At 38.0% G+C, this 22,044-nt stretch overlaps 1 protein-coding gene across 1 annotated transcript in view; it reads left to right on the top strand.

The window, feature by feature from the left end:
* The window catches only part of LOC119701960 (ras and Rab interactor 3-like), a 158,215-nt gene that overhangs the window by 64,420 nt on the left and 71,751 nt on the right, over positions 1-22,044 (top strand). Inside the window, exons 11-18 of the mRNA XM_038139281.1 lie at positions 305-474; positions 2,397-2,541; positions 11,855-12,021; positions 13,445-13,559; positions 15,628-15,740; positions 16,352-16,417; positions 17,980-18,129; positions 18,442-18,463. Of these exons, the coding sequence (XP_037995209.1) occupies positions 305-474; positions 2,397-2,541; positions 11,855-12,021; positions 13,445-13,559; positions 15,628-15,740; positions 16,352-16,417; positions 17,980-18,129; positions 18,442-18,463 (948 nt within the window). The remainder of the gene's footprint in view (positions 1-304; positions 475-2,396; positions 2,542-11,854; positions 12,022-13,444; positions 13,560-15,627; positions 15,741-16,351; positions 16,418-17,979; positions 18,130-18,441; positions 18,464-22,044) is intronic.

The following is a 22,044-nucleotide window of genomic DNA, read 5'->3' on the forward strand; positions in this document are numbered from 1 at the left end:
ACATAAGCAAAGAAAACTGGTACTACAGCATGAGCAGCTGGGGAAAAACTGCTCCCACTAATCTGACAGTGGCTTGGTGGCTGCCTTAGTAGAGTGAAATCCCTTTCCAGCATGTGATCTAAACAAAGCACACAACTGGTGAGGAGGTTCAGCAGGCTGCAGAAATATTAAAGGAAAGTCACTCATAAATTCTGGCATTCAGATAAATGTTTCCCCCACCTGAGCCTGAAAAGACCTGACTCTGGATGGTGGGATGCACGGTAGGGTCAATTCCACTGCTAACTCTGTCCATTGTGATCATTAGTGAAGGGGATACAGCAGTATGGCAAAAACAGTGTTGTGATGGTGGATGAGATAATCTGCTCCAGTCCTCCCAAATACCGGTTCCCTGAAGCTGGATTGCGGATTATGATCACCAATAAGTTTGGACCACGCACCAGAATGCGGATGGCGAGCCGGCTCATCATTAATGAGGTACGTTCATTAGGAAACCAGAAAACGACCTTGAGGCAGAGGGGTTACCAAAGAGCTGTGCTCACAGTGACCCTGGAATTCAGATGTTCCTTCAGTCCCATGTTCCTACAGTTGGGAGAGAACTATGTCTTTCTCAAGCAGCTATATGAGCATAGATTTGAAGATTGATTCCCAGATGGTGGTGTTGCCTGGTTTAATGGGAGGGCAGTCAAAAAGGAGGGACTACCTTATTTCCCTGGCATAAGATGTTTATTTCAGTGTGTGTGTATATGTGCGCATTTAGATTTTATTTATAGCAGAAGAATTGATTTTGATTATTACAAAAGTGGTTAGGTTAAAAAAGGATAATGGACAATGCAATCAAAAGTTTTAAAAACGGCTCTTGTATTATTAACACTTTAGGATCCCTTCAGAGATTTGCCTACCTCTTCAGTATTCACTGTAGTCCTCAAAATAAAAACTGACCGAAATATTTTCCTGAGGGGAATTTGCCCTGGACAGTTTCAGTTCTCTCTTACTTGATGTGTTGTCACAAGTGTATATTGCTTGTTCCATGCCCTCCATCTGAAGAGGCGGGACTTGGCAAGTGTGGCTGTTCTGAACTTGCTGAAGCACTAGGGGTGAAATATTTTTCCTACCTACCTTGGGTTTTATGAAGGCAGGATTTTATAGTTTGCTCCAACAGTATCAAATATGAGAGATATTTACTCTAGCAAGTAAATAGATTTCAACATAATAACACAGTTCATGTGCTTAGCCAGCCTTGTGAATTCCACAGTAAAAGAAAGCACCATTAATACATTTGTAACAAAAATCCAGTTTGACAGTAAAATAGTGAAAGGTGTTATGGTCAGGAGTAGAAGATCAGACAAGGCACATGGTAACAGTTGACTCTATAATCCTTGAAGTCAATTCATTATCAGAGAAAAATTCTTAAAGGCTGTGTTGGCCCTTTAAACATCTGCAAAAAACATTTCTAAACTTGAGCATTTTGGATGTATGGTCTTACGTATTCTCATTTATATATTCACAAGTTTTGCAAAGTATTCAGATAGGATTTTTTTCTCTATTTTTCACTAGAGTATGTTCATATTGCTTTCAGAATTTTTTTTTGCATGTTGTGCAGCTACTTTATTTTTCAAGGCATTTCAGAGCACTTTTTAGGAATTTGCTAGTTTGTCAGGAGAAGAGAACACTTTTCAACCCTGTATTACCTCATCTAATGAATTTAAATAATAATAATTTTTTAATAAAAATAAGAACTTACTGTTGCATCTAGCATTCTCCAGTGCATGAGTGGGTATATATAGTCATGTTTAAAGCCTGTCCTTGTAATTGTTTTACTGTGTGTTGGAACTGCGGCAGTTCTTGTACATGTCTGCAGGGCCAATTATGAACTTCATGTACTCAGACAAGGGCAACAAGGGTTAGTCTTCCTTTTGAAATGAAAAATAGGAAAAATTACCTCAGCGAATGGAGTTGAGAAGGAGGGAGAAGAGTTGGATCTGAGAAGGAGAGCTCCTGGATAATGAGTCATTCATAAGCCAGCTCTAATTGTGCAGAGGTGTCTTGAGTGTTACCATTTAATTATGGTGCTATTGCTGGTATGAGTGGGAACTGTTGAGTGAGAAATGCTTTAGAATGCCACATTGGTTCAAACATGGGTGGAACAACAAATGTTACAGCATTCTCCATCATGGCTTGAAAGACTCCTGCTAGTAATTTTGAAGTGGATGCTTAACCTGGTGAAGCCTGATGCCTGCTGAAGACAGGTAGGCCACTGACAGGTTTGTTGTTTACTGAAAGGAAAGCTTTGAGGAGAAACTTCATGTCATATGACTGGGCTGGACAGGGAGGAAAACTCAGATGTCACAAAGTAAATACTTTCTAAACTCTGGCAGTTTTGTGTTTTGACACTGCAGCGCCAGCGGTTAATCCAATCTGCCAATGGCTCAAACAAAGCACTTCAGAACAGGAGACAGGAGAATATCGAAAACGGAAACATCCCTGTGGGGAACCAAGAGGAGGAGAATGAACAGGACAGTCTAACTCCATTTTCAGTGCCAGGTAAGGCTTGCTTTCTAGATGTTTGTAGTCCTGAAAAAGAAGATAATTTAAATGCCAAATGCTGGGATGTAAGAAAGACAACATATGTGGGAGAGAGGAGGAAAGGGATTGGTTTGACTGTCTGAAGGATGGATTTTCTGATAGTAAAACTGGGCTGGAGGCTGGGTGGCTAAAAGCAGACCTTTGGAAAGTGTTTTCCAGTCATCATGGACAGCCATGGTAGAAGTGCTGATTTGCAGAGGTGAAGGGAAAACAGGAAAGGGAAGTTTATAATGAAACATGTCAGAATGACCTGATGAGCACTTCAGTACAAGTAATTTTGAAGTCAGCAGTTACTAATGACTTGCTGGGAATTGCTAAGCCAGAGGCACTTTGGTGTATAAATATATAATGAATTGTTTTATTGACTGTAGTGGGGGAGGCTTCTTGGATGATAGTAAAAAGAGATATAGGGAGAGAAAGAGTGTTTAAAGTTGTTAGACTATTGTTAGAAATTTAAAATTGTTAGAATACTATTGCTGTATGCAATAGTATTCACCTTTTGCAATGTTTTGGAAATTCTTTGGTGTAAAGGGCTATGCATAACCAACCTCTAGTGCTGGTGCCCTTGGCACATTGCAGGTTGACTCTTGTCCAAATGCTTTGGAGATTGGACAGCAGAGATTAGATCAGCCCTTACAGACATGTAGTCTGTCACATAATTACTGTTTAACATAAGTATTGCTTGGCATGGATAAATACCACATCCAGTGAGGAAGAAAGGTTTTCTATGTTATATCTTCTAATTTCTTAGCAAACTCATTGCTTCAGTGGCTGTTATTGTAGAAGAGATGTTTGTGATTGAACAAACATTGAAGCATACTGTGTGAAGACTAGATGATACTGTATGTTTTCCTGTGTTACTGTGCTCCCACAGGAGCTTCTTGCAGTCAGCAGTTACGGATTGGAGTGAAGAATGAAAGCAAACTAATTCACTGAAAATAGACCCATTAGATGAGCTTCTGTTCATTCATGAGATAGTGAAAAAAAGTATTTTCATTGTGTGGTGAACTAACAGGATCCCAAGTCAGCAATGTGCTTGTGCACATGAGCATGTTAATGATAGGAGTAGTAGTAATAACAATAGTAATAATAATAACAGAAACTAACAAACAATTCCTAAAAAGGAAAAATGTCTCCCCAAACCATCTGAACATCATTGAATCCCAGAATCATTAAGGTTGGGAAAACCCTCTGAGGTTATTGCGTGCAGGCGTTAACCCAGCGCTGCCATGTCCACCGCTAGACCAAGTCACTGAGACAGTGATTCCACTGCTTCCATGAGCACTCTGTTCCAAACCTTGACCACCCTTGCATGTGTTGGCAAAGAAGAGTTTTAAACTGAGATAGTTTTTAACAAGTTTTTGGGTACAAGTTTTGATTAGGGTAGTGCAATCATACATTTCTTCTTACTTTCCAGGAAGCTTTTTTATGAATAAAACATAAGTAAATTTCAGATAAGAGCTTCCTAAGTGTGTGACATTCACAGTAGACAAAATGCTTTGAACTAAAGAGGGAGTTAATAGTTATGTCACTGGTCTTCTTTAAATGCATTTTTTTTCTGCATTTTTGAGAAAGTCTTCAAAAATAAAGTGAGGTTTAACAGGCCAGAGTGGAACCACTGGTGATTCATTTCATACTGAATGGAGCAAAAGTTCAACATGAGCTCAAGAGAGTTGCATAAAAGTGAATAAGTGATTGTATAAAGTCCTCATCATTACCTTCAGATATAGTCACTCCTGTTGTCTGGAGTGGATTATCCATTGGTTGGATTCTCATTGCTCAACTCATATATTCTGACTGAGAATTCTGTCACTATGCTTTCCAAAGCACCACTTTAATAAGTTTGGTGAAAATGTGAGGACCCAGCATCATGCTTTGTTGTTGTTTAAGTACTGTGGCACAATCAGAAGCCTAAAAAAATCTGGACATTTAAAACTGGCTTCAGGGAAAAGGTAGTTTGCAGAGAGTTTCCAAGAATCCCCTCTGGTCTTCTTTGATTTATTTTCAGTCTGATGATAAGGCACATACATTTTCTAAAGATCAGAAGTTCATGTGTTTTTTCAGTACTGGAAAGTGTTCTCCAAAGAATAGGCTTTCAGTTTTCAATATAACTTTTCCATTCAAATGGTTGTGGTGTCTTAGGTAAAAAATCCACTCTTGTATTTTAAGAGCTGCAACTGCAATGGCTGTGAGTTGGCTCAACCTCTTTTTTTGTGCTATTGTGTAGTCACATTCTTTTGCCTAATTTGGGATTTTACTTTCTTTCTTCAAATTGTGTACTCTAGATACTTTTGCAAGAACAAGTTTGAGTTTTTTTTTCTGAAACAGAAGTAAGCGAAGTATAAAGTTTCATCTCTGAATTAGTTTAATCTGATGACGAGTTATTATTATTATCTCAAAATGCGTCTTTTGCATTTTGTTCTTTTTTTATCCTCTGTCAACAGGAGTGCTCAGCAATGAGTGTAGGGCTTTAGCAAGCAGAAATAGAGAATATAGTTGTTACATGAAACAGCCTCAGACTGTTTCAGCATATATCCCCTTTGTCAAGCATCCAGAGAGATTTGCTCCCGGGTGTGGTTCAGGCCCATCCTGGAAAAGGAGACAACATACAGTTTTTATGGAAACTGCATATGATATCGTTCAAACAGTCTTTGGCTTTGATTTGTGTGGGAAAAACATGTTCTCTTTAGCAGAGGAATTTCTTTCTTGACCTAACCTTTAGACTTTGATGATTATCTCCCAAGAGAAATGCTCATTTGAGGCTTTACAATTTGATTGCTCTACAGTTGTTTGAAACAGGTCTTAAACTTTAAAAACACACCCCACAGATCAGAATAAAATAGGAAAAAACTGGGCAGGCATATGTTGACAACAGAATGGTGTGTTAAAGCCCTTGCATAGCTCTGTGGTCTTTTAGAGCCCAGACTCAGAAAAGCACTTCTGTGCAGCTCTTAATGGATGCTTAAATCCCTTCCATTGTCACATGTTCAGCACCCTTTAAAATACTCTGTGATCTCAGCTCCTGATCATTTCACAGGAATGAAGAACTACTTCTCTTACAGAACTGGAGCATGGATGCTTTATATAAGTCATGATGGTGTTAGCTAAAACAGGAATAATAATTCCTGGAGCTAAAATGAGATGGCAATAAAGGAGATTAGCAATCCTATCCATTTTTGTTTGGATCCAAAATACAAAGATAACGTGTAGGATAGAAGCAAAAAAAAATTACCAGTATCTACTAAAAACATGTGAAATGTTTGTACTCTGTCAAAACAAACATTTATCTCAATATTTTGACTCCAGCCATGATTTTATGAAGAAGCCTGGGGAAGAGTGAGGGACAAGTTATTGTTCAGCTGTTTTCACCTCAAGGAACTTTCTAGTCTAGATGTAAAATTTTGAGCAAAAATTCTTTAGTATGTTTCTTCTTCATTAACCTAATATTGATGTCTAATTGTCATTGAATCTTTGTCATTGAAACATTTAACACCCACAAAATCCTTTGGGAAGGAGCTTCATGATTTTGTGAAGAACCTTTTACTTACTTTGAACCTGGCTCCTACTCACTTCACTTGATGTCTTCCTTCATTGGAAACTCAGTGGCAGGGCAAACCCAGTGCACCTCGCTTGAACACTCAGGAGGCTGTTGATCTTTGTTAGACAGCAAGGTTAAAACTTGGCCAAAATCCAGCCAAGTCTAACCCCATATGGAGTACCTCAGTTCAGTTACATCTTACTTTTGTTAAATATTGTCTTGTGTAAACCTGTGGTAACTCTGAGAGCTCATTTCTGTGTACTGGAGCAAATTCTTTTTTGTAGACCAGTTTTCTCTGTACCAAAAATGTGTATTTAAGAGAAGATTATTGGCATAAATCCAAATATTCAAAGTGTGGTAAAGGCACAGGCTGAAAATAGAAATCTGAGTTGTTTTGGACAGATTTCACAGTGTGGAATTTGGAACTTGTATTCTGGAAAATGAAACTTCCGAGAAGAGTATCAGTAGGTTGAAAAATAGTCTGTTTTGGATGAAGATGAGAAGTAAAACCTTGGTATTTTCCAAAGGAAGAAAAAGTTTCCAAAGGTCTGTTGCAGGAGAACTGCAATTAAAATATTTTATTATGTCTGCTGCCCACTTGGAAGCCTCTTTGGATACTGTTTTAGACACTACATAGCCTTTTTCTTTTGTACTCATACAGAGAATCTCTTGCCTCCACAATTTACAGGGTAACTTGCATAGCTGAAGTCAAGAAGAATTTTCCAAGAAGGTGGAGTCAGCTGCTGTGTTAATTTTCCTAATGAAAAATTGAAAGCCATTTTCTAACTTTTTTTTTTTATTATTTTGCAACAGACATTTTTCTGTGGAAAATAATTTTGATGGAAAATTCACACTAGATTTACTTTGTTGTATCCGCTTCATTTTTTTTTTTTCTATATTGTGTACCATACATGGGAGAAAAATTTGTATTTCTGTGTTGTGTTTTGGATACTGGACATGGCTAGAAATTAATTAAGTTTTCAGATTGTCTAATTTACTTATATTGAAGTTTTCCAATCAGTCTGAACCCTGATGAACAGCATTTTCTAACAGAAATTTACTTGCTGTCCGGGTTATTGCAAAGTTCCTAGTGTAGAGGCATATGTGTTACTTTTACTCATTTTGGGGTTGAAAATTGACTTGATAATAATATGTGGGTGTAAATTCATCTTTGTAAATACAAAGCTTAATTAGAACCAAGGGGACAGGTGTTTGGAAAATCATTTTTAATTGGAGAAAAAACATGTTGGGTTTTTTCTTTGGTTGGTTGAGTTTTGTCCTTCCCGAATGAAAAATGATAGATTTAAAAAAATAAAAAAGGAATTTTAAACAATTAAAAATTATTAGGTGAAGTATGAAAAAAGTTTGCAGCAGTAATCTTTTTACGTGAGCCTGGATGGGCATCATTTTTACTCTAAGTTTACCATCAACAAAAATTCCCTGGAAAAACAGCAATCGGTAGGAAACGTCAGGAAGCCTTTCTCATTTCAATTAGAGAATACCTTTCCCAGTTTTCAGGTGTGCCAGTTAGATTCATGCCTTTCAGGGATATTATAATTTTTTACATCAGTCAGCTGGTCATTGCTTTGTGTAAGGAGATGCTTCTTTCACTTGGGAAGGTTTAGGCATGTTCTGAAGTAACTAATGTTTGGAGCTGAGATCAGTGCTTGGCTGACACGCTTTTAAAGGGAAAACTAAGTGGAAAAGCTGTCAATTTTAACTAGCTAGAATAACTTAGATATGATTCCTGATGGTGTGGTTACAGACTCCCCTCTGTTTAAAATTGAAAAAGTGTTTTCTCTGCAGCTTATGTACTAGGACATGTGGGCTGTCTGCACTGTGTGCCTTTGGAAGTTCTGTTTCAGACTAGCTCTAGCTTGGTCCTGTGGATAAAATGCCCATTATTGCTTGGAGCACTTTTAATTTTGTGCCTCTGGTTCTGCTGGTGTGGTTCAAAGCTGTTCCATGTTGCAGACTAAAATTGTAAACCAGAAAACACTTAGTGGGGTCAGTCAGTGCATTTCCTTCAAGAGTACACTTCTGATCTAAAGGTAAACACAAATGTCATTTCACACTTTTATATTGAGCTGCTCTCAGCTGAGAGTGTTGCAAATAGGACACTATTTTTTCTGTAGGAAGTGCTTTCTCTAGCTCCTTAAGGAAATACTTGTTTCTTCTCAGTGCTGTGATATGTGTTGCTGGCTTTGTTCACCAGGACACACTATCTGTATGTGAAAGTAATTATTGTGACCATAACATCTGGAAAGATGATTAGCCCAGGAGTGTGTTGAAAATTAGCAGAGTTCTTTGTTGTAGGGCTGCCACTTGATTTTCAGAAATATTGTAATCAAGCTATTTTGTAATGATAGAGAAATACTCTGAAATACTTGGCGTGCTTGGCTGTGGAAACAAAAAAAATTAATGTATGAAGTAGTGAAAACAACTGCTTTTAAAAAACCCCTCATCTTCTTGTTTTACAGCAGAGTGTTGTGAACAGAATGTAGACCAGCGTTGCTCTCTGTAATAATATTCTGTAATATTCTTTCTTTTTGTGGGGGGGTATGAAATTCCTTTCCTTACTTGTGTGGGTTGCTGCAGGAGCCTTTAAACCTAGGGCTCACAGGAGTGGGTGGTACTACTGTTAAAACAATTGTGCTGGGGTCTTGTAATGGGACAGAACAGCTGTGTATTAAATAATGGCATAAATGGGAATGATGATTTTCTTCCTTGCAGATATACTATGGAGCTACTCAACAGTTGTAAAACAATTTGTCATGAGCTATAAGCATACTTCACTGTAATATCTTTATCACTAAATCCTTTAAATTACTATTTTAGAATGGGTGGTCAAAACCAAAACAACAGAATAGCAAAAGTACTTTCAAAAGAACTAAAAAAAACCCAACTTTGATACTTTGCATCTTCTAGCTGTGTATTGATTGTGCATTCATCTAAGCCAGGTGAAATGAATAAAGTCATCAGTTTCCTGAGAAAATAAAGACTCACTTCATTGAGGTTGCTGCTAAATGTACTTGAAAGTCTCAAAAAACTGCCAAGTTTCAGCATAAGAGTAGACTTCTTTAGCCCTGTGTGCCACACAAGTTCCATGCACCAGAACAGAAGGAGCTGAATGAAAAGGCCTGAGGTAAAACCAAGGCCAGATATACTTAAGGGTTTATATAAAAGTTCATAAAAGCTAGAAAACCAAAACACAAAAGAGAAGCCAATGTAGAATGTGTGAAGTAAGCTGCTTTGGCCATGGTGGTTCTGAAGTATTCCAAGCTAACTGCAAATGGCCACTCGGCTTCTCTTGTTAACCCTGCAAACCCCAGAACTGTACAGTGCTCTTCCCCAAAGTCTCAAGCCTGTTGCCATGTAATGAATGCAAATATCACTCCCACAAACCATCTAGCTAAGCAGTTTCAGCTCAAGACGTTGTGTGGGGAAAACATCACCACTAATAGAGCCAGGAATTTTAATCTGACACACATCCATTCAAACTCAGCAAAGATAATGGAAAGGCAAGCCCTCCTCCACTAGTAATTAGGTTTTCTTGGAAATGAACAAACATAGCTGTGCCAGTGGTAAGGCACTCTGCATTCTCAGTTAAGCATTTGTTTGAGTAATTCAGGATACTAAACAGGATCCCAGACAAGTTGTATTCCCCAGCAGAGCCTCTCTTTGGTCTGAAGGCAATTCTGTTTCTTTTATTTGTGTTACTGAAGAGAGAAATGGCACTGCCTATGTGTAGCAGCACCAAAGTCAGTCAGATTACACCCACTCAGATCAGAATTGGATCCACAATTTTTTCAATCAGTCATGCACTGACCCTGCGTGTGGGGTTGCGTGCTGAGGATGTTACTGGCCTAGGCTGTGCTGACTTGTTGGACTATGAACCAAGCTTAGCAACTTCAGTACACAGAGTAAAAATTAACTATCTAGGAGTCTTTAAGTAATCCAAACTGTAACAAATTAAGCAGGAGGAGGTATAAACTAACATAGGATATTTTGTAGAATATTTACAGCCTTGTTAACCATTAAAGAGAGAGGTGAGCCAAGAAGTGTCATTTCCTGGACAGAACAGGTAAAAGATAACTGTTTTAAAAAACATCTGTGTAGAAATATACGTAAGCAGAGAGAAGAAGGTCTTTCCTGTAAAATCTGTAATAGATCCTCAGTGACATGTGAAAGTCTAGAGTTAGAAATGACCCTAGGACACTTCAGGAGTTTTACACATTAGAAGTTCCACAGCCACAGGCTATGAATGGGACTACTAAAAAGCAAAGCTTAGTCTAAGATTTCCTGGTGAGTTGATGACATCTCTAAATTTACAAGAAAATCTCAAGTTAGAAAGCTGTTCATAACTCAAGCAAGAAAATACAGTTCTAGAATATATACAAAAGAAAATTAATAAAGAGGTTTGGACTCAACAGGTTAAATTAAACTAGTAGGTAGCCTCATAAATGATAAAAGTATTACTAATTTTTAAATGTTAAATATTAAATTTCATTGCATCCTGGTGCACATTGGTTGAGACGACTGAGTTCAATCCGATTAAAATCACTAACAAAAATTCCTGTTAAACACATCCTAAATCCCAAAGTCTTTGCTGAAAGAAAATTACTGGTGAAGCTGATAGGAGCTGGTTAATAACTGTTCTTTATAATGTAGCTAAATAACTTTGCTGGAAGATGTACCTGATGATTTCCTTCAATGTGATCAATGATTTTATTCAAAACAGCATATTTTAGTAGATCTCAAACATAACATCATGAGTAAATGATGGAAACCCCTTGGATGGAAACTAGGATGGAAACACAATGTAAAGAAAGCCCAAGCCAAAATGGCCATGATGTTGGTTGTGATACTCTCACTTAGCCTAATAGACAGATCTGTTATCCTGCCTGAAGGATGCCTAATTAACTGTATGAATAGTCCCTCATTTACTTATGGCCCAGTTATAAAATAGTTCTGGTTTATGTATTGTGATTACATTTGCAATACTGTAAATTTTAAACAAATGACAAGGTGTGTACCAGTCTTCAGAGATGACAGTTCTTGGGTATTTCTCACCAGTTGATTTTGGAGAGCTGTACAAGGGAGGTCACTCCCTTGTTTCTTTTCCCAGAAGTTTTCTTTCACCATTTCAAGGTGGTATTGTATTGCAGATAGAGAGACTCAAAAAAATCTAGATCTTCTTAGTATTGGTTTATTTAAACTTCTGCCCAATTTAGAACAATAAGGCATGTAAAAAAGTTGCCATGTTTGTAGGTTGGGTCTTGTACTTCTGTTTTGTGTTGCTGCACAGAATGTGCAAGTTATTTTCACCACTTGGATTTTGATACTTCTGTTAAGGTGAGAGAGTGGGGGTTTTGGTTGCTTGGTTTTGTTGTTGGGTTTTTTTTAAATTCTGGATTAGTAGCAATACAGTTGAAAGAGCAACAAACCTGATTAATTTTGGTTTTAATATCAGCTGTGATTTTAAATCATTGTAATTCTTCCATGGATTTTCATAGATCTTGGCAGGCTTAACTACATGAAGATTCTGGATGAGCATGCAGAACTTGGCTGGAAGTGACAAGGCCAAGTATAGTTAAAAGGTACCCTGGAAAATGAGCTGACATGCATGGTTGTAAAACATCCTTCTGGAATCATCTGCCCTGCTCAAAGAGGTGTAACTGAGCCTGGCATAGTGATGGGAAAGCTCAACTGTTTCTTTCCTTTGTCTTGCAGAGGGAAAAATGAACAAAATTAAATGGCTTTTGACATGGCCATTGATATTCGTGCTGTTTACCACAATTCCCGACTGCAGCAAACCACGCTGGGAGAGGTGCTTTATGCTGACATTTGTCTTGTCCACTCTCTGGATTGCCTTGTTCTCCTACTTCATGGTGTGGATGGTAAGTGTGTGAAGCAGTACTGAGTGAAACGTGCATCTCAAAGTTTGTAAAAATCTTCTGTGCATTTGTCACAGAAAGGCATGTAATTGTAGTGCAGTCTCTTCAGCTCGTACAATAATTATTATTATATAATTATATAATTTTGGCTTTTTGCTGCCTTTTATTTCTGCAGAAATAATTGGGCCTTTACTGTATAGGGCACAATACAGTACAGGAAGGTAGTGGGGAACATCTCTGCTTTCCTCAGATGCCTGTCAGGCATTTGAAAACTGCTTTATGTTTCCTCTCATAAAAGATTTGTGTTTTCTGTATACTTTTTGCAACTTTCTATATAATTTTTGCATTGTAAAACAATCCTCTAACATAGACTGTGTCTAAGAAATTCATTTGCCAGCAAAAGCCACACATTTGTTTCATATTATATGTCCTTTGGAAGGTCATACTCTGTACCTTGGTTCCATATATAGATATTCCCTTCACAAGTGGGAGAGGTGCTCATTAAGGCTGCAGCCCTTACTGCTTTAAGAGGCAGCTGGGCCATAGTACCTTGTTACCAGTCTCAGCAAGAGAGTCATGCTGACTGCTATTCCTGGGCCTCTGCTTGCCCCTGAAGATAAGGTTTTTCAGTTGAGTTCCTAAAATACACCTTTTCTTTAGTGTAGGGCCCAATTTTCCTCGTGATAGACTGGCAAACTATTTCAAGAAAACAGCACCTAGCCTAGAAACTTCCATCCTTAGCAGTCTCAGCAGGGAAACAGCTGTCTGTCCCTGGTTCAGTCCTCTCTCACAAGCCTGGTTCCTTTTCAGCTGCCTCTTCTTGGTGTTTTTTCAACCCTCTTTGGATGTTCCAGCTAAATACAGTTCCCTGACCTTTCTAAGAGCTCTGCTGCAATCTTCAGTGATTCCTTTAGCTCTTTCCATGCTGCATCTGGACTATCAGGGGACAATATAACCAGACATGCCCACTTGAGGATTAGATGAGAAGTCACACAAGAAACTAGTTCCTTCTTCATGTGTTAGGTTATAATAAGTTCTTTATATCTCTACCACTATATTAAAATATAATATTGATTGCAGTCCTTTTGAGAATAGAACCAGTGAGAGAACCATTTGTGGAAACCAAAAAAACCCCAAACCCACAGATTTTACTGTATCTCCTTAAAACAGCGGTATGTCATGTTAGTACAATAGGAAATGGAGATTTTGTTTGTCCATAGAATGTTGACCCAAAGTACTTTTCCTTTGCACAGGGCTTGGCTTTAGGCTGGTTATTCCACAAGTATTTAATTTGCAGAAATGGATAATTATTCTGAGTCTATTCCTGTTAGAGTCCATACCAGAAATCAAAGAGTATGCCACAGCTGTATTGGAAAGAGAAGACTTTCTAAATATGATAAGTTAATCTGCCTTCCTCCCTGTTCAGGTGACTGTGATTGGATACACCCTTGGGATACCAGATGTCATCATGGGCATTACTTTCCTGGCTGCAGGAACAAGTGTCCCAGACTGCATGGCCAGCTTAATAGTAGCAAGGCAAGGTACTGTGTCTGCTGAAGCATAACTGCAGTCTTACATATGTAAGATTGTTTCCTCCATACACACAAATTGTCAGTGCAATTTTATAATTTTATTTTAATTTTTACTGTTTGAGAGCCTCATTAAAAGCCAAACCAGTTTGCTAATTATTGTGAACCAAAAAATTATCTTTTGCTTATTGGGATGGGGCATTCCAACATTCTAGAAGGTAATTCAACCTCAGATGTCTCATGCATGGTATGTATCAGTCAGGGTAAAAAGACAAAAGTCCTAGACAAAACTAGAAAATCAGCTATTAAAAGCTACTTTGAAGAAGTAGCCCTGACCAGCACTTCTTCATGTAAAACTTATACTGATTTCTAGAAGACCTCTCAAAACCAAGGAAGTGAAGTGCTTTGAGAGGATCTGGCAGAAGTGTTGTTGCTCCAGGCAGACTTCTCATCCGATTGCAGACCTCTTTCCCACTGGAACATATGAATAGCTGTGCTGGAAAGAGTTTTGGATTACTGACATCTACATTCTCCTCAGCTGTCCGTTTGAAATTGTCAAAGGCTTTCTCATTTATCTTTTAATTTTGTTTAAGTTTCATCATGTTTACTTTTTTTATTTGTAAAATGCTGGTAGCAGCATCTCTTCCTGTTGTTGAAAAACATTAGAGCTGACAGTGTGATCCTCTGCACAGCAGTAGAATAGGAAGAAGACCTAATTTTATTCTTTTCCCATAGCCTTTTTTTAATCAGATAATGATATCTCCAGCCCACATCATTGAGCAAACAACAAGGGCTTTTCAATGATAAATTAAGTACTCAAAAGCCCCACCTTTGTAATTTGAGGTAGGAGTAGTGCTGTTAAATGTTGCTTGCTTGAAAAGTGTTGTATATTTAAAGTAAATAATTTTCCATGTTGCATTATTTGTTGTCTGCAGAATATTCTCACAAAAACAGTACAGCAAAGTCTTCCGAATTATTATGGAACCACCTTCCTACTAAATTCGTTTTGCATGTGTATTAATTTAAGTGAACAGGTTTTTTCAAGAACAAGGAAAATGTTACCATTTTAAATTAACAGACTGCTTCTTTAGATTTGTTCTTCTGTTATTATAGACAAAAATACTGCAAAGATTATTTGCTCTGAAAATTAGGGTAAGCACTAGATGGACAAAAAGAGGCCCAATGCCCTTAAAGACAGTACAGGGATTTTGCACTGCTTGAATTCGAGGAGTTGTTCACTGACAGAATGCAGACAGGTATAGATGGGCACTACCATCATTAGATCCAAAGCATTACCTTAAAGATCATGTATTTAAGGTATGGTACTGCCTGTCTCCACTCTGTTTACTCTGAAACTATATTTGGGACGTGTCCCATTTATGTCAGAGTTCCTTTTCAGTTCCTTCCTTTCCAGTATTCACTTAGTGGAAGTGATTAAATAGTTAGGCCAGGTCTAAGGGAGGTTGGCAGGGACAGAAAGAATTTTGCCTTCTTTGTATCCACTGACACTGGTGCAAAATGAGACACCAGCCAGTGGTGAGCATTAGCAGTAGGTTTTGAATATTACTTAGGTACTTTACCACCATTTACCTTTCTTTTTCTTTCCTGTAGTATTTTACTGTTCTTGAAGTGAAATTATTACTGATTAAGCCCCACAGAAGTGCATAACATCTTTAACTGTCATCTGGCTGGTTATTTTCAGGATCTCTTTTCATTCGCATGAGATAAAGGTCACATATCCACATACTAAATCCAGTACATAATCTTCAGGTTCCCTGTGCCTGCAGACTACCTAGAACAAGACTTTGACATAGACCATAGCTGCATGGCTACCCCACACTCTGTAAAGTCTTTGCAAGACACAAGGAAGGTGTAGTTGAAGTGAGCAGTTTTTCCATGTTTTTTTTCAGAAGTCAGGCCAATGTTATGGAAATTGTCTCCCTACTGAGATACTCTGGCCAGTTCAAGGGGGATTGGATCAAAGTGGATTATTGCCCTTTAGTTTCCTCCAGTGCACAGAGTAATAGCCATGTACTTTGATTTTATCAAGGAGTTGTTTTTTGATTTTTTTTCTCTGCAGGCCTTGGTGACATGGCAGTATCCAATACAGTAGGGAGCAATGTCTTTGACATTCTGGTGGGACTTGGTGTTCCATGGGGTTTGCAGACCATGGCGATCGATTACGGATCAACTGTACGTATACTTGGCAAATCTTTCATTTGCACTTTTCTTCTATTTTTTAAAAATCCTAAAAACAAAGCATGCACATAGAATAAATTCAAAACAAACCTGTTGATCATGCTATTAGTTGGTAAATAAGGTGTTACTTCTTTGCCAAGGAACTCAGTTAAGAAAGCAATTTGTCTTCTACAAGCTGCAATTAATTTCTAGTTTGTCAACTGGAGTACATACACCGTGTAGCAGAAAACTATTGCCATGGATGGTTCATGGCTCTGTCATTTTCTTGCTGCACAACTTCCAGTAAACCTGTCTCCACGTACCTCAGCATTTTTGTAACTAAGACCAAATAACAGCATATCTCTCTCTTCTGAGGATTTTTTACATAAAATCTGTTATAAATGCTCACTTCTTTTTTTTAATGGAGATGGGATTACTTTACATTCAGTTTGATTCCTTAATCTTCCCATTCTTCATTAGGATACATCTGTTACGGATTTGCATAGTTAAAATATGTAAGGCACTGTTTAAAGCAGAAGGTGGACTTTAAATCAGTAAATTGATTTTTGATCTCCAAAGCACAGTTACATGGTCAGCATTTTAAAAGTATTTTCTGATTTCCACAGGTTAAAATAAACAGCAAAGGATTGGTTTATTCAGTTGCACTTTTGCTGGGATCAGTGGCACTTACTGTAAGTATCAGAGCATCTACAAGTATTTCAATTTGAAAATACTTGTTAGGTATTTACATGTTACAGAAGGATAAAATAGAAATACCTAGCATTGATTTCTTCTAGCACTACCATGAGTTGAAGAGCTACCACTGTCCTCAGTGAGGACTGCAATCTGGCATTTGGTGCAAGAGATGCTGGATATGTGCAGGTCCCATGGATTTCAGTGGCAGTGTTGAAATTTTTGAATCCAGTAGTACTTCTGTGGTCCTGTGTCCATACCCCCGGCCTGTCTCTAGGCTGAGACAAGACCTGTTGTGCTTCATCACCTTTGCCCTTGTCTCTGATTTCCAAAACCAGCCAAAATCAAGTGCTGTAGCCTAAACCCTTAGTGAAGACTAGTCTGTGAGGACTGTGAACCTCAGGACTTGGAAGAGACATGCTAAATGTGACTCAGCATAAGACACCCTTGTAACATATGACTTCTTAAGGTGAAACAATAATTCTGTTTGAAAAGTCAATTTTGCTGGTACTTAAGGTCTGTTCCTGCTTGACTCCCAGGGAACGCTCTGTAGGAAGAATCAAATCAGGTATAAGGAATCAAAAAGGTATAAAAATATCCACTTATACTAACATCTTTCACTGATTGCCTGTGGAGGCTTTGTAGAGGAGGTGGTCACCACTGGAGATTTCCCACTGTTGCATGACTAAGTCTTAGAAAGCTTCACATCACCTGTGCATGACTTAAGTGATAGAATGGCCAGGACTGTTCACTCTGCTACTAACTTCCTAATGTATCTGATCTATAAGGTGTGAGAATGTGTTCTTTTCATTTCTTATCCCCAGCCTGCCATACTGCAGTGTTTCACAGTGCCTGTGAAACAGCACCGGTGTTCTGTGCACATTTGTATCTGGTGTTGCTGCATGCATATTGTTAATCAGCACATTGGGAAAAATGGGAGGATTATGCAGAGGCATTACTGTGCTAGCCCTTCATGCTTTTCTGAAAAGTCTTTTTGTAGCAGAAGCCAGATCCACCTGAGTTTGAGGCATCTATTACAATCTCGTTTGTTCTGCTGAGTACCCTGATTTGCACAGACCCTTTCCCACAGCAAACTCAGAGGAAAGTTTTGAGCAAAATAAATAATAATTCAGAGGCACTGAACACAGGAAAATAGATGCCCTCATGAGGATTTTGTTGCTTTGCTAGCTGTAACTTGTAACCCTTTAGTTCTGGAGCTCAGTCAATAAGCAAGTAGAGCACCTCTTTTGAAGCTGTTGAAAGAGTGGGCCTTAGGTGCTGGTGTGCTGCTGGGACATAAAGGATTTGCAGGGGAGCACTTGAGGGAGGAACATTAATTTAGTTTAGTTAATTGAATATTTTGTAAAACAGTTGTAGGACAGCTGAGACTCAGAACCAAGTCAACAAGGTATGTTGCCTTTCTGATCTATAAAATATTGAGATTATGTTTTTGTCTTCCTGCAAGACCTCTAATTCAAAAGACTCTCATTTTTAGCTTATAAAGGTTGTTTCAAAAAGTCTCCTTCAGAACTTTATTAACTGACACTCTGTTTGCTTGCAGGTGTTTGGAATCCACGTAAATAAGTGGAAACTTGACAGGAAGTTAGGCATCTACGTGTTGCTTCTTTATGCTATTTTCCTGTGTTTATCTATAATGATAGAGTTCAACGTCTTCACCTTCGTCAACTTCCCTATGTGCCGAGAAGAACTTTAAACCACAGCTAGAAGAGACACTGAAATTCTTCTGCTTACACATGCTGTAAATGACAGGAGGCATTTCACATTTCTATCTTCTTTCCATCAATAATTTGAGTGTCATTCCTGCTTAATCAGCTAACGAGCACTTTGACCTATATGGAAGGAGAGCATACCTTTCTTTTAACAAGCTAGCTGAAGGCAACCAAAGCATTTTCCTCATCTTTGGATATTGCTGCTCCGTCATAAAGCTACATGGATCTTACACAGAACTCTAAAAGGACCCATTCCTGGGCATTCTGTTGTGGTTTTCTTTCTCCTTCTGCAGACAATCAACCACCACCATCAGGGTTAGCAAGAGGATGGGAGAAAAATCTTTATAGTTATTTTGGTTTTGACATTTCCTTTCATGGAAGGATAAGAGGCAAGTTCAGAACCTTTCTTGGCTCAGTCAGAATATTTAAACTACAGGACCAGAAAGTCCAAGGCACATATCATGGCATGCACTGTTGAGGATCATTTCCCCCTTCAAGTGCTCTGCTTATAGAGAAACTGCACTGACAGTTTTTGATGGCAATGTTGGATATTTATCACTCTGTTCAATGAACAATGTGGCAGAGAAAGAAGAGGAAATGGTTGTATGTTGTATCACTTGTGATGATGCACACTAGAAGTCAGAGTAACTGCATACCGAAGAAGAGAATTTACATGCAGAAATTCATACTTGAAAAACATGTTTTATTGTTAATGAGGAATGCTGTATACATAGATATAAACTGACATTTGTGGAATATTGCACCACAAAAGAAACTTTACATTGGCCATTGTAAGCACATTGTGTAAATTTAGAAGAAGCTAAAGAAATAAAATATAACTGGGTGCTCAGTAACTATCAGTTATTGTTATCAGCTGGGAGTAGTAGCTGAACATAATCCAGACTTTCTGACAACAAAACCCACCCTGATTATGATTTGGTTTGATTCAGTTTGATTGGTGAGAGGAAGAAGCTTATTTCATCAGTCAAGAAGCTGGTGTATTCTTCACCATTTTTTCTTATTCCCAGAAGCTTAATGAAGATGAATGTCTGACACGGAGCAGTGCAGATAAGAGTCACCCTGACAAAAGCAAGTCTGTCAAGAGAATATGGTCCTTGATTTGATTGCATGCAAATTTTGAAGCTTGATATACTTCTTTTTAACCCTGAGTAGAAGCCAAGTTTTGATATGCTTTCCACCAGCATAAATCTGATATAAGGAATTACTCTGGATATAATTGACAGCAAGATCCGACCCAGAGTATTAAAATAGCAGGTAACATTCCACAGTTTAGCAGTGATATAATTGTAAATCACTGAGACAGCATATTTTGAATTGCTACTAAACTTTAAAAATAATTTGAAGCTGTATGTGAATGATCACATAAAGTTTCTAAAGAAGCACAGTTACCTTTATACATAGATTTTTAAAATTTTTTAATGTTTATAAACCAACCAAACCTATCAACTAACAGTTGATGTGTTTTTAAATGTATTAATATTTTCCATTAAGACAAAATATAAAAAAAGTCTGTCAATGAGAATATACTATAAAAACTTAGCAAATAAGCACTTACTCAGAAAGTTCCTTCTTTTGACGTATTAGACAAATAATTATGTTTAGCCAGCTGACATGCAGAATACTGTTTACACCAGGAAATGAGTTTACAACTAAAATTATTTCTTAAATTATTTTAGAATAAATTAAAGAGTATATGCTGCTGCTGGTGTTTTTTTAAGAATTGGGTCCATTCGATATGATTCTAAAGAGAAGAAGAGCAACACATTTGTTATTTGCTTTACATTTTGTTACAAATATCAGTATTAGTATCCTTTTGGGGTTTCTTACCTTAATTAAACTGTTGTGTCATTAAGCTAAGAGCTAAAGATGGACACAATTACAGCGTTACTGAAATGCTTTATTAAACAGTCAAAAATGGCAGTAAACACATTTCATCTCAAGTATGCCAATGACCCCATTTCCAGGCATTCACAATGTTTTTGCTGCAGTATAAAGGTGAGGAAATGGAATTCATGTTCATCTTGGAGTCTTCTGTTGCAGAAAGGCTGTGAAAATGCAGCATACTGCTGCACCATTGTAGGAATATCCCTCCCTAGTATTCCTCTCTCCCCTGCTGTCTTTCAGGAGGACAGTTCACTGCTGAAAATCTGGTGATGACTTACATATGAGACTGAAAGAAGCATAGAGAGAGGCTGAGTAAATGGGCTTTTTCCTATATTCTGTTTTTGTGGTCTTGGAGACAGTTCTCCAAGCAAACATTTGCTTCCCTGTGCACAGTTCAGGCAGCTCAGTTGTCTTTACATAATAGAAGAGTAGTTCCAAAGTCTGGGTTTGAGTGCATAGTGAACAGCTGATTTGACAGGGATGAGGGCATCAAAGTTTGTAGTGCCAGATCTAGAAAATTGTATTGTACCTTCATATTTCTGAGCCAGGAAATTTTAGAAGAGAATGGGCACCATTTTTTTCCTTAGCAACTGACTTTCTGCCCAAATATACATGCATTTTGTTTGCTAATTCCATAAGTCCTTCTCACATAATTTAAAATTACTCTGCCTAATCTGAATATCACCTGCTCCAGAAAAGCAGTGTTGTGTTTTAGCAGAAACAGTCTCAGAATCCAGAACAACCCTTACAATGTGTGGCTAGTTCCTGTCATCTACAGCTCTCCCTGTAACAAACTTACTTCAGGACAATTTATATTGAATTCTAATGCTGCATTTCATGGGGTGTTCTCATCTGCATCTACTGCTATGAGACAAGTATCGTGCTGTGCTTATCATTATAAATAACATTAGTAGGATTCTCCTTTGACACTGCCACATGACCAAGGATGCATTGTTTGCCAAAGAATTATGAGATGCTGTGTCAGGGCTTTGATGACACATGAAATACTTCAAGAAGCTCCTAAGTAGTCCATGTCCATATTCTAAAATAAATAGTTATACACTGAGCCATGCAGGTAAACTGAATGGTCCGAGACAGATCTGATTGACAAATTGTTGTCTGCAGATAAACCCACGTCAGAATGTATCAGTAATTCAGGAGGCTATTGCCGAGTAATAACAGACTAGTGCCTTTCACATGTATACAAAAAAAACAAACAAAAAAACAAAACATTAGCTTGTGTGGTCAGGAAACCATTAAAAATGCTGCCATTTTCTAGTCCAGAAAAGGAGTGATTTGTGCTTGGCTCTTCGCTATTAGCACAGTTCTATATTGCAGCTGTTTGGATTGTATCTATAAAATTTTGCAGCCATTTTGTTTCATTAACCATTGCAAAAGTTATCTGGCTGAGTTTGGAATGTATGTCACAATGTTCTGTAAGTTAATGTTCAGCTCAAGAGTGAAAAGAAAGCTGGTGGATGTGAGAGAGAAAACTGTTAGTGTGATCTGAAATTTGCCAGCATACTAACACTGAGAAGTAACATAACTCAGAAAAAGATATCCCATATCCAGCAAAGCTCAACTTCAGTAGGTTTGATTCCATTTTAAAGCTAAGCATCTATCCAAGTGCCTTGCTGGATTGTGTCCTAAGATGACAGCGGAGCATGGTTTCTGGGTTTCTTATCATAGTCAGTTCTTTCCATGTTCTATTGGTTTTGTAGTCCAAAGATTTTATTTCTTTCTCAAATTAAAAGATTTGACCAGAATCCGTGGACTTCTGCTCTGCTGATACCACTTTAGATTTCCACTCTTGTAGATAAGAGAACTTGTTCCTTGTCTCAGACTTCTCAATTGTGCGTCTGCCCTTGTGTATGAGCAGGATCAAAACTGAGTTACAGCTGGCCAAGGAGGGCTTTTAGCAGCTCTTTGAGCTGCACTTCCCCTGGAGTAACACAGTCCCACATGGACCCATGGAGTGTAATCCTGTCTGT

The sequence above is a fragment of the Motacilla alba genome, chromosome 5, assembly GCF_015832195.1.
Source record: "Motacilla alba alba isolate MOTALB_02 chromosome 5, Motacilla_alba_V1.0_pri, whole genome shotgun sequence".
NCBI classification, from domain to species: Eukaryota; Metazoa; Chordata; class Aves; order Passeriformes; family Motacillidae; genus Motacilla; species Motacilla alba.